We start from the raw sequence: 13,497 nt of genomic DNA, 5'->3' as shown, positions 1-13,497 counted from the left end.
AGTTTTTATTTTTTCATCTCCTTTTACACTTGGTAGATGGGACCATACATGACAGAGCTTTTACATCTTCATCTCTCAATATGCTTTACCATTTGCAATTTTTCTTCTAATATATGGATTTTTCCTGACCTCTTAGATTAACACCTGCTTCTTAGAAGACACTTTCGCTTCATTAGAGGAAGATGATAGTTAGAATGTGATCGAAAGATACAATGCCTCTGTGTGAACAGCCGACACATAGTTACGGTGCATTCTACCTTCTTTTGCCTTAACTTAAAAGCCGTGTTAAGGACTTCCCAGGTGGCGCAGTGGACAAGAATCCGCCTGCCAATGTAGAGGACACGGGTTCGATCCCTGGTCCGGGAAGATTTCACATGCTGTGGAGCAACTAAGCCTGTGTGCCACACTACTGAAATCTGTGTGCTCGAGGGCCCGCAACAGAGTTGTGCCCCCACTCTCCACAACTAGAGAAAGCCCTCTCGCACCAATAAAGACCCAGCACAGACATTAATTAAACAAGAAAAAGGCCACGTTAACATTTTTAGGGCTGATTTTTTATTTGAAAAGTAAATTTTGAAAAAGTAAAACTGCTGCAAGCTGGCTGTTATAGTGAATATCTGGATAGGGAGGAATAACCAGACATTAGTTTCAATATAGGCAGACACAGAAACTAGAAAATATAAGATAATTTGACACTAGTTGGCATAACTGCAAACAGTTGTTTTTAAAAACTCGGAAGGAACTGGTACAATAAATGATGCTTATAAATTTCACCTAAAGTTATCAAGAAATGATACCTATTCAAATACTCCCTTTACTAAGGAAAATCCTTTCTAAAATACATTTCATAGTATCAAAAATTTTAATGGCTCATTCTAAGGGACTCTTGCACAAAAAATACAGTATTTTTGCACTTATCACTGGCAAACAATCGTAACATAGAGGCAATACAATAAAATTAAAGGTTAATGGAGCCTCAGTATATAATCCAGGATTAATGCATATAAATTCTCCTACCATCCACCCCTATATTTTTAGAAGTGTGATATCTCTGCATTTAATTGTTTGGAACCTCGAGTTACCACACTAAAAAAACTATTTACTTGAATTAGTAATATATTTACAAGGTTCAAACTTCACATAGTACAGTACAGCTACAAGTTTCTCGCCCTCCTGCCCATGTGCCTCTCATTACCTGCCCCACAAACAGGAAACCTTACAAGTTTCTTGTTAATCTCTGCAGGGGGAATGCAGGGGGAAAAGAAATCACCCCCACCCTGCCCCCTGCCACGCATACACATATAATGAGATCTCTTCTTTTTTACACAAAAAAGCTTTTTTACCTGACAATTTCCCATGGAAATCTTTCCATAACCAGTACTTACAGAGGTTCCTCATTCATTTTCCTTTTGTAAACACCACAGTATTACATTGTATGGAGAACATACCAAAGATTTTATCCAGCTGTCATATATGTAAGCCTTTCCTTCTCTATAACCGCCTTTCACCTCTCATTTGAGAAACTATGCTATCCTTCCTTTTCTCTGCAAAACTCAGAAACTTCAAGCCTATACAAATTCATGTTCAATAGTGTTTACTGAATGAAGGAAATGATGAGACATTTTCAAATACATTAATATACTCTTTTTAGAAAAATTCCCATCCACTGGAACATTTTATTAGTTACTTTTAAATTAACATGGGAATATAAAACAGGGAGAAAACAAATCAAATATATATGAGATACTCAATATCCGTCCTATCTTTGGATGATGATTTAAACACCTCTACTTTTTATATTCTGAAAACATTTTCTCAGTACTTTGCATGCTGCTGCTGCTAAGTTGCTTCAGTCATGTCCAACTCTGTGCGACCCCATAGACGGCAGCGTGCATCAGGGTGCTAAATACATGTGCTTAGCTGCTCAGTTGTGTCCAACTCTTTATGAGCCCATGGACTGTATAGCCTGCCAGACCCCTTTGTTCACAGGATTCACCAGGCAAGAATACTCGAATGAGTGGCCATTCCCTTCTCCAGGGGGTCTTCCCGACCCAAGGATCGAACCCGTCTCCTGCATTGCAGGGGATTCTTTACCATCTGAGCCACCAGCGAAGCCCAAGGTGCTAAATAAATGTTGACTAAATAACCAAACAGGAGAAAGAAGGTATCCTCTAGTAAGAGTACTAATTATCATGACATGAACAAATGGTAGATGACAGAAATGACTAATAATCAAAATGAAACGAACATTTTTGTTCTTTCTTCTTATATTGCACATGCACTTTTTATTGAGCTCACCCATTTGTTGAAAAAGGAGACAAAGCCATATCCCTTAGACTTTCCTGTCGCCATGTCTTTTACCACTCGGGCATCTCTGAAATCAGAAACAATCAGAAGTTTAGGTTTGCAAACTCTCCTCTGGATATCAAGCGAGAATTTCATACACAACTCATTTTCATGTTTCATCTTCATTAAAATGAACCTTTAATACAAATTTACCTTTTATTCTATAAAATTTATTATGTATTAGCAAATGAGGCTTAATTTTATAAACATGCAAATCAAAAACTTTAAATATATATGTATACATTTTACAGAAACTGCCTCCCACTTCAAAAAGTTTTTACATTTTTAAATATTAAGCATGGTAAAAGCAGCTATTCACATGAATTACTTAACTTATAGGGTTCACTGGCACACTAAATGAATGGCTTTCTTTAACCATGCAATTTATAATTTGCTATTTTACACTATATACTACCTAATCATTAAAAAATTAAAATAGAAAACTGGAAACTAAAAGAATGAAAAAGATGTATATTCCCTAAATCAATTAATTTTTTTCATTTTCTCAGATCAGTTCACACCCCCCTTCTGAACTATGGGTAAATTTTGAGAACTTGACATTTTCAGAAATGTTAAACTATTGAAGAAAAATACTAGACACACACTTTAGTCTTATTCTATATAAGAAAAGATTTTACACTAAATTCTAAAATAGCAATCATATAAGATTGATTGGAAACTACAAGATATAAAAGCAAAATTTTAAAAAGTCAGAAAGTAAAAAAGCACGCCAACATTTATCCACTGTGAACCGTAGCTTGTAGTTAGCCAGGGCAATTCTGTCCATTCTTCAGAGATACTCTGCAAAATAACCAGAGCCCTATTATTTGAGATTGAGTGAAAAACCCAGCCATGATAGCTAAAACTCCATACCTCAAAAAATTGGACTCAAATTGTGCTTCGCAGGCAATCTGCTTTTAAGTTAGCCAGGTATGTCACAATGCTTGTTCTCTCAGGACACATGAACAAAACAGGCACTTTCACAACAAAAACCCAAGTCAGAAAGCCATGCAATATAATTTTATATTAAAGTATACATAAGCATATTTTGATAAATTTAGGAGTGATTTATTAAGTGCTTAGGGTCAAAATGACAAAGAGGTGATGGTGAAAGAGGAAAACTAATGCAAGTCACTTCTCAATATGTAAAAATACTTATGGTACACATGCATTTAATTTGTTGCTGATTCTTTTCTACAGCAAAATCTGTTAGACTACCCTAAACTCAAGGAACAGGAAAAATTTAAGCTGTATAAATTAGGGAAAGAAAGTGCTGTAATTTTTATACCCAATATTTTAATAGGCCAACACTTACTACACAATTTTTATAAATCAAGCACTGTTGTAGAATCTACAGACAATACCTGACTATCATGAGAATCTCTCAATGTATGTATTTATCAATGTATCTCCTTTAATTAAAAAAAAAAAAAATCAAGAAGTGATGCTACCAACTGAAAATGGTTCCTTCAAATTTAGAAACACTAACTCTTAAGATAACCTAAAGCTTAGACATTATCTCAACTGAAAATTATAAAACTTAAAGGTCTTATCAAGAAAAAAATCATATATACATCAGTAATCATAGTAGACTCTAAGAAAACCTACAGACTACAATTATGATACCAACATATTTAACAAAAAGAAATGATTGATTTTTGATTAAAAAGTAATGAAATTACTAAAATTTGGATGTCATTTAACTTACACTCACCAATTGTTAAACAATCTTTATCTTAACCCTAAACTAAATATCCACGCTTTCAGAAAAGCGACTTCAATCAAAATCTAAACATTTAATAATATAGCATTTAATCTGTTAAAATGTTAGAAAAGCCTTTTCTTCTTAAAGTTAAGTTTTACGAAATGTTAGCCTTGATTCTTACATTATCTGAAAGAATTCTCTAAAGAAGAAGTAGCAAAGATACAGATCAAAGTTCTTTAATCCTTTACAGTCCTGTGACTATGCTGAAAGTGGATAAAATTTACAAAGATACTACACACCAAAATGAAAACAAGCACAAAATTTTGTATACAGAAATTTATAAAGCCTTTAAGAGGTAAAAGGTTAAGACTATCCAATCTAGATATTTGAAAGCCAGCTAACCATCATCAAAACCCTAAAACAGACTAAAAAGAACAATCAAGAAATTAGAACTTTTCCTAAAGTCAGTTCTAAGAGATCAAGAAAAATGTTACCTAAAAGAAGAGCCCACCTATAAACTCTCATCTTGTGACTGCCTTTAAAGTTGGCCCCTTACTTATGATCATTCTTTGGTCACTATCCATTTTCATCCTCCTACCAGTGAACTAAAACTCTTCAAATGAAAATTCCCAAATTCAACATCAATATCACCAGCATTTACTTTCCAGTCTCCTTCTCATCTCTGCTGTTGGTCTGTTCATCAAACTAAATCAAAGCTAGAATTTCCTTTTTTCTACTTTTCTAGCTGGAACACCAATAATAAAGCAACCAGAAACTCTAAAAACTTTGTTTTCTAGATTCAACAATTACTTCTAAGAAAGTGCAATAATCAACTTATTGTTACTCTATTACAGGCATGCTTTTCAAAATATTAAAGTTCTTTTATGATGAATACTCAAGTGAGCTATTTATAACAGGCCTAAACTGTACAATTAATAACAACGCAAGCAATATAGTGCTTCACAAAATAGTAAGAGGCATTATTATTGTTGTTAATAGCAACAATAACAACAACAAAATGTTAAATGGAATTAACATTAATAACTGCTTTTTAAACTATTAAGGTTTCTTTTTGTTAAAATATATTAACAGAAAATGCATGGTATCATAGAAGTGCCAAAGGGTCTAAACTCCTTAGTCACAGCACAAGTTCACTAAAGATAATGACCAGGCTAGCAAGACACTCATACAAGAAACAGGATGCAGGACAGCACATTCGTCTCTTAAAAACTAATGCTAATTGAAAAAAAAATTTAAGATAATTGAAGACCAAAGATTTATCAATGGGAAAATAATCTTTGGCTGTTAACTACTTGAATAGGCTCTAAACAATACATTTATTCAAGTAAATATTAATACATTACATTCAAGTGTCAAAATTTATGTCCAAAAACATTCACAACAGATTTTCAAATTACTTCTATATGATTGTTTCTAATTAAAAGCATTTTAAAATTTATCCTCTGTTACTTACGATATTCTTCCAAATGGTGCAAAAGCAGCTTTTATATCTTCAGTTGTAATTTCTGGACTGAGATCACCAACAAAGACATGGAAATGATCTTACAGGGGAAAGGAAGGGGAATTGAAAAGAAAAATACAATTTTAGAATTTAAAAAAATGCTAAGATCTATTCAATAAAGTATTCTTAAAATAATTTATGTATTACAATAAAGTATAAGTAAAACACTATCCTATATCTAGACAAATTCTATCAGTTTTAAACATAATGAATAATGAATCAAGGTGACAATACAGGAAAGATTCTCCTATGATATATCTAATGGGAGACTGACAGTTACATTTCTACTTATAACCAATTATAATACTGGCCAAAATAAACTATTAATATATAACAAGTTTTGCAAAAAAAAAAAAAATATATATATATAAATAAATGACTTATTTACCATTCTAATAGTAATTATTCACATTTATTCAGTTTACCACTACATTAAATCTTTACAAATTAAAATAGTGGTATTATGAGTTATTAGGCTAGATTTGCCTCAGTTAAGACAGTTTACTGAAGCTAGCTATGCGATATACTTGGTTTAACCATATTTTGTGAAGAACAATCAAAGAAATACCTTGCATTGCAACAGTTTGATGTTAAAGTATTTGAGTTTTCTCAAAAGCCAACAGTTTTGGTTGCCCAGACATTACACCATTCAGTTTATGTGAATCCATGTGCAAGTGAACTAAGACTGAAGGCAACAGAATGAAAACAGTAATCCCTTCACTTTATATCAGAGTCATTAAAAAAGCACTGGAGAGAAATAATGATCCCATATATGAAGTTTTCTTAAAAAGACAATGCTCAAAAAAAAAAAAAAAAAAAAGAAACACTTTAAATATACAAAATAGTTGGATCAACACTTTAAATGGACATACACATCAATTCTGACAAAGTATATCTGGAAAGAAAAGTTACCCCTACTTGGCAGGCCTTAAGCAACATATTAGGTTGCCATTTGGAAGACACAGTTTCAAGTGCAACTCAAGCAATAAGAAGATCTGGGTATGAAGCACAGAACTTGACCTCAAGGAAACAGGGTATCTTGCCCTTCAGTGGTGAAGTATTTCTAAGGCATCAGCTGCTACCAAGGGGGGAATCAGAGAACTTGAAATAGCACCCAAGTAGCGGACAAGCCACACTTGGTCAACACTGGGAAAAAGGGGGAAAAATATTGCCAGAGAGACAAATAGAAATACGATCCCTCCCTCCCCGCTCCCCCCAACATCAAACAAAAAAACTTCAGGTGGTTAGTGAATACCCTTTCAAGAGATTTCATTTTATGTTTAAGAAGATACAATTACCTTGTGAACGCTGTGTGCTGACAACGGTACTACCTGATGACAAAGATTAGATTTGTTCTTAAATTTATTAACACAAACACAGTCAATCATATCTTAGGATAACGATCAAAACATTACTGCAAATGCATGATGTTTATATGTTTACAAGAAAACTACTATGTACAATAAACACAAAAGTTCAAAGAGTATAAAATATACTTACTGCTTGTGTCTTTCTTTTGACTGCTGGGAGTTGTTGCCCAATTCACTTTGACCTCCTAAAAAAATTTTTTCTACATTTATATTTCATAAAAATAAAGGTCATAATCAGGTGTTACAAGATTTGCATCTATGAATACAATGGTATTTGTCTGACAAGACGCATTCAAAATTTTCTGGTCAAAATTTCAATACTTTTAAAAAAAGAATTAGCAACTTTGTTTCATTAAGTAAGGACATTAAAAAAATCATTACCATCTGTTATCATTGTTATCATTTTTTTTTTTTTGAGAAAAGGCTTTTTTAACATTAGGAAAAATGTAGAAAGGACATAATCTCAGAATTATTTCATTTTTCCCTTAAATATTTATTTTTTAATGTACAGTTCTGCAAATAACAAATCCTAACCATACATAACTTCTCTATTAACATTCAACTAATCTGCCTAATTGCACTCATCTCACACACTAATAAAGTAATGCTCAAAATTCTCCAAGCCAGGCTTCAGCAATACGTGAACCGTGAACTTCCTGATGTTCAAGCTGGTTTTAGAAAAGGCAGAGGAACCAGAGATCAAATTGCCAACATCTGCTGGATCATCGAAAAAGCAAGAGTTCCAGAAAACATCTATTTCTGCTTTATTGACTATGCCAAAGCCTTTGACTGTGTGGATCACAAAAAACTGTGGAAAATTCTGAAAGAGATGGGAATACCAGATCACTTGACCTGCCTCTTGAGAACTCTGTGTGCAGGTCAGGAAGCAACAGTTAGAACTGGACATGGAACAACAGACTGGTTCCTAATAGGAAAAGGAGTACGTCAAGGCTGTATATTGTCACCCTGCTTATTTAACTTCTATGCAGAGTACATCATGAGAAACACTGGGCTGGAAGAAGCACAAGCTGGAATCAAGACTGCCAGGAGAAATATCAATAACCTCAGATATGCAGATGACACCACCCTTATGGCAGAAAGTGAAGAGGACCTAAAAAGCCTCTTGATGAAAATGGAAGAGGACAGTGAAAAAGTTGGCTTAAAGCTCAACATTCAGAAAACAAAGATTGTGGCATCTGGTCCCATCACTTCATGGGAAATAGATGGGGAAACAGTGTCAGACTTTATTTTTTGGGCTCCAAAATCACTGCAGATGGTGACTGCAGCCATGAAATTAAAAGACGTTTACTCCTTGGAAGGAAAATTATGACCAACCTAGATAGCATATTCAAAAGCAGAGACATTACTTTGCCAACAAAGGTTCGTCTAGTCAAGGCTATGGTTTTTCCAGTGGTCATGTATGGATGTGAGAGTTGGACTGTGAAGAAAGCTGAGCGCCGGAGAATTGATGTTCTTGAACTGTGGTGTTGGAGAAGACTCTTGAGAGTCCCTTGGACTGCAAGGAGATCCAACCAGTCCGTCCTAAAGGAGATCAGTCCTGGGTGTTCACTGGAATGACTGATGCTGAAGCTGAAACTCCAATACTTTGGCCACCTCATGCGAAGAGTTGACTCATAAGAAAAGACCCTGATGCTGGGAGGGATTGGGGGCAGCAGGAGAAGGGGACGACAGAGGACGAGATGGCTGGACGGCCATCACCGACTCGATGGACATGAGTTTGGGTAAACTCTGGGAGTTGGTGATGGACAGGGAGGCCTGGCGTGCTGCGATTCATGGGGTCACAAAGAGACACGACTGAGTGACTGAACTGAACTTGCCTAAATTACCAATAAATTTTTTTTCTTTTATTCTTCCCCATTAGTAGTCAGCATTCCTATATATTTCAATAAAGCCTAGTAATTCAACAGTTACTTCAGTATTTACCATATGCAAGGAACCATGAAGAATACTAACATAAACACATACTCTAAAAGCTTTACCCCATCTTTTTAATATTAGTTGTGATCGTTTTCTGTAAAACAAATACGATGCTTCTAAAATGGAAATAAAACCTTTTACAACTTAGAATTTTCCAGTGCATGTCACCTTCTTTAATTACGATAGCTTACCTTACCCATTATCTTCCGCCCATTCATAGCAGCGAGTGCTGCAGCTGCATGACGATGCTCATAAAACTCCACAAAACAATATGGATCATTTCCGGCTGTCTGTTGAAGAAGAGACACAAAAGTCAGTTTTATGCTTTATATACTCTCCTTACTTTAAAACTATACAAAGTTTTATATAGCTCAGTATCAGGCCATGGAGAATGAGGGGCTGTTCTGCAAGTAAATGTTTAAGATAAGACAGTAAACAACAACAACAAAAAATAACTATTTTTATAGAAAGCTATCGTCTTCAACAGCTTGTATTATATACTATATGTAATTTAATCTTTTATTAATGACTAAACCTTCTAATTAACCTTCTTAAACCTATTATTAAAATAGAAGTAAATACACTCTAAAAACTGAAGACATTTTCAGATAAGTAAAGTTTTAAAATAGGTTTTAGAACGTGCACTTTATGACATCAAAATTTTTGCCTGCTTAGAAGGCCTTTAAAAATAAAAATTCTTGAGAATTCCCTGGTGGTTCAGTGGTTAGGACTCCATGAGTCCACTACGGGGGCACGGGTTCAATCCCTGATTGGTGAACCAAGATCTTGTAAGCCACTGTGCAGTGCAACCAGAAGGAAACTCTCTCCTCTCTTCTGTTGGTGATCGAAGTAGTTGAAGCCTGATGACAGGCAAAGCCTGGGTGTTTTCTTACAAGGAAGTAGAAAAAATACCCAGTGTTTTCACACCTCTTGGTGTAAAACACCAAACGGCTTCATAGTCCATTTTACAATTCTTTCCATAATCGCCCAAGCAGAATTGTTAAAATAAGAAACTAATTCAAAAGACTAGAATGATAATAAAATAAAGAAATATGCCATTTTATTTCATGCACAACTAGCAGTTAAAAAAAAATGTCCCTGGCAATGATTTCAAAGAATTTTAGGGTAAAGAGGCAACCACCAAATTGATGACATTGAAACTATCCATTATTTATTTTTAAAAGCATTAGAGAATATATAAGTGTTAATTCAAACTAATGCTATTCTTAGTGGGAGTTCTACTACCAAGATCCATGTTGACAGGCATCAGAATCAGAAAACTGGTTAAAAAAGTGGCTTACACGTAAGAATATGGCAATCAAATAAATAAGAATGTTCATTTCACTTGTGTCCAGAAAAATAAAAACTACTTTTTAGATTAAAAAAAAAATTCTAAGCATATGCATTATCAGCCTTTGTACTCTAAAGTCTTAGTCACTCAGTCACGTTGAATTCTTTGTGATCCCATGGACTGTAGCCTGCCAGACTCCTCTGTCCAAGGGATTTCCCAGGCAAGGATACTGGAGTATTCCTTCTCCAATTCATACTCTGCTGCCAAGTCGCTTCAGTCGTGTCCGACTCTGTGCGACCCCATGGACTGCAGCCTACCAGGCTTCTCCGTCCATGGGATTCTTCAGGTAAGAACACTGGAGTGGGTTGCCATTTCCTTCTCCAATGCGTGAAAGTGAAGTCACTCAGTCGTGTCTGACTCTTTGCGACCCCATGGACTGCAGCCTACCAGGCTCCTCCATCCATGGGATTTTCTGGGCAAGAGTACTGGAGTGGGGTGCCATTGCCTTCTCCCAATTCATACTCTAGGGAGTATAAAATTAATAAATATGACCATCAGTCCAACAGTGTGATGTGAACAGACTGGAATTTAGACTTTAATAATAATAAAATAATGATAAGCAGGAGAAAGAGTAGTGAATCTAAGTCTTTGAGTGACCAAAGTCCAATTTATACAAAGCGGTAGAGGCTCCCCTAGCTAGTCTTTTTCTGTAGGTGCAGCAGTCACTAACATTTTGCTAGCGATCTTTACCAGAAAATTGAGAAAGACCTAGACAGAGAGAGAATAGCACCCTATAGACCTATGGAGAGAATAGATCAATCTGGGTTTACATCCTTGCTTTGCCTCATTTTTGTATATATTAAACAGGAATAACATTTGCTTTGTAATGTTTCTATTTAGTATTTTTGATGAGGCATCAGTATAAAAATGATAGGCAGTAAACATTTAGTAAATGCTATTACTAAGATAAGGAAGGAGACCCAGAGGAAGGAAAGACTGGTTTTAAATTCTCCATCATTTCCCTTTCTCTCTCCCTCTTATCTTTCTCTATGGGTATGGGAATCTTTCATTCATTATCCAAAGGCATACAGATATTAAATATGATTAACAGAACACTTCAGAAGAGTGTAAAGAATAAAAACATCGTTGAATCCATCTGTATTATGTGTGGGTGACTCTGCCACATTAGGAGAAAAGTTTTGACATTTTAAAATACAAGACAACAAACCAAAGCCAACTGGCTAAATAATTACTTTTAAAAATACCAAGGTAAAAAACATTAAACTGGAATATAGTAGAAGAGAAAGTAGTAGATACCGATACATACATGACTTTCTTTCCTGGAGAAACAAAAACTGAACGTTTAAATGCAGGAAAGACCATGGGATAAAAGGATTTCTCTTTAGTACTGTTTTTCTCATCAAGAGAATTTGAAGCTGCCTTTTTACACATATTATGACTCAGGATTAATACCGATTACATGAGTGAATTGATGTTTTTTCTATACATTAAAGTCTGATGATTGGAGAAGGAAATGGCAACCCACTCCAGTGTTCTTGCCTGGAGAACCCCAGGGACAGGGGGAGCCTGGTGGGCTGCCATCTATGGGGTCACACAGAGTCGGACACGACTGAAGCGACTTAGCAGCAGCAGCAGCCTTAGAGTCATGTGTATAATATCAACATTCCAGTATAGATTGGATTGTGCCAAGTTCAGTCCTGTTCCTCATTACTGTCTCTTCCAGTATAAAGTGAAAACTCTGACTCCTCTACCCTGGGGCAAAAGCTCTGGATCTCCTGCAAGCAATTCTTTAATAAGCCCATACCCATCTCCCCAAGATAAGCCCCCTTTGCTGTAACCATGAACTCTAGGTATAAATAAAATCAAGAAACATTTCTCCCCACCGAAGCAAAACAGCCTCAGTATGCAGATTCAGTTATCTACATCTACTTAGAGTCCAAGTACTGATTAAGACTTATGTCTAAAACATCTGTATCCCTTGGGAGGGGAGTTTGGGGGAGAAGGGATACATATACGTATGGGTGAGTCTCTTCACTGTTCATCTGAAACCATCACAATATTGTTTGTTAATCGGCTCTAACCCAATACAAAATAAAAATCTACATGCTTGTTTTAAAAAAAAAAAAAAAAAGTCTGATGAATGGGCACTGCCACAATTCAAGAAAAACTTGAATTGTGACCTTTAAAAATAAAGTTTAAAACATCTTCACAGTATCAAAGTCTATTATTTCTTTTGCCTAATTTCCTATTTTAATTAATAACTGAATTTCTAGATTTGCCAATCAACTGACACCACATAGAAAACAAACAATTCTGATGCCTCAATACATTTTAAAACAAGAGTCCCACATATAGTTCTCATCTGTTTTGGAAATGATTAGATCTAGTCTCTCTTTACTGAGTCAAACAAACTTGGTGGCCAAAATGGATTTACTACAAATTTACTGAAACCTTTATGAATTTAGACTGTATAAACCAATTTAAGAGATCCTGGAAATAATGGATTTAAAGAATGTATTTAAAACAAAAAAAAGAAGAAAGTTAACTAAGTAAAATACCCTTACATCCATAATCATTTTGCAGTTTTTACAAGGTCCAATCTGGCTAAAGAGCTGGAGAATTAGAGCTTCTGTGACATCTCTGGAAAGGTTACCAACGTATCTGAAACACAAAGAAAAACAATTCACCACTTAAAATTTGCTTCTTTTAAATCAGTTCTTAAAGTTGAATACTGAACAATGAATTGGGGGAATAGGCAGATCTTTGCTGCGTACTACACTATTTAGGAACTTATAAAAGTTTGAAAACTTCAAAATCTCTTACAAAACAGATGTAATATATGTTACTTACAAATATACTAGACAGTTTAGTAGAGTGAAACTAGTAAGTTCTGTTTTTAGTGCAGGTTGCACAAATAAAACTTGTTGCTTTAAGTTTATAGGCTTACCTTAGGAAGATATGCCTAAAATCTCTCAAATGAATCATTTGACATGTAGAACAATTCATACAATCAATCCTAGAAAACTCTGCAAGTATTCTCCTTCTACAGTATTACTGAGAACATTAAATAAAATTTCCTCAATGTTTAATTCACATGATTGTCCTAAAAGTGTCCAATTGAGGTATACTTTGGTTTAGACAGTAAACATATTTTTGAAAGATGAATCAATCACTATCGAACTGTTATACATGCTCACAAAATAAAGGGAAGCCTTTAATGAATATCACTGATCAGTGGAAGCAGAAAGGGAGTAGAAAGATTCTAGGAGAGACTTTTAACAGATAATATAAGTTGGTGACTAAC

General features: G+C 34.9%; 1 protein-coding gene across 12 annotated transcripts in view; it reads right to left on the bottom strand.

Annotated features, from left to right (window-relative positions):
* The window catches only part of TIA1 (TIA1 cytotoxic granule associated RNA binding protein), a 55,049-nt gene that overhangs the window by 31,507 nt on the left and 10,045 nt on the right, over positions 1-13,497 (bottom strand). For 8 of the 12 annotated variants that reach the window (XR_011466024.1, XR_011466023.1, XR_011466022.1 and 5 more), the window contains exons 2-7: positions 12,758-12,854; positions 9,073-9,171; positions 7,074-7,128; positions 6,872-6,904; positions 5,526-5,613; positions 2,299-2,374 (exon numbers count right to left, since the gene is read on the bottom strand). Coding sequence is in view for 8 of the 12 variants with exons in the window: in XM_070379318.1 (XP_070235419.1) it covers positions 2,299-2,374; positions 5,526-5,613; positions 6,872-6,904; positions 7,074-7,128; positions 9,073-9,171; positions 12,758-12,854 (448 nt within the window). In the remaining 4 variants the exon portion in view is untranslated. Of the gene's footprint in view, positions 1-2,298; positions 2,375-3,081; positions 3,148-5,525; positions 5,614-6,871; positions 6,905-7,073; positions 7,129-9,072; positions 9,172-12,757; positions 12,855-13,497 lie in introns of all 12 variants that reach the window. The other 4 variants (XM_070379320.1, XM_070379323.1, XM_005893601.3 and 1 more) reach the window with 2 other exon arrangements.

Source organism: Bos mutus, chromosome 11 (genome assembly GCF_027580195.1).
Source record: "Bos mutus isolate GX-2022 chromosome 11, NWIPB_WYAK_1.1, whole genome shotgun sequence".
In the NCBI taxonomy this organism is placed as follows: domain Eukaryota; kingdom Metazoa; phylum Chordata; class Mammalia; order Artiodactyla; family Bovidae; genus Bos; species Bos mutus.
This window is presented reverse-complemented; position numbering and strand designations above follow the sequence as displayed.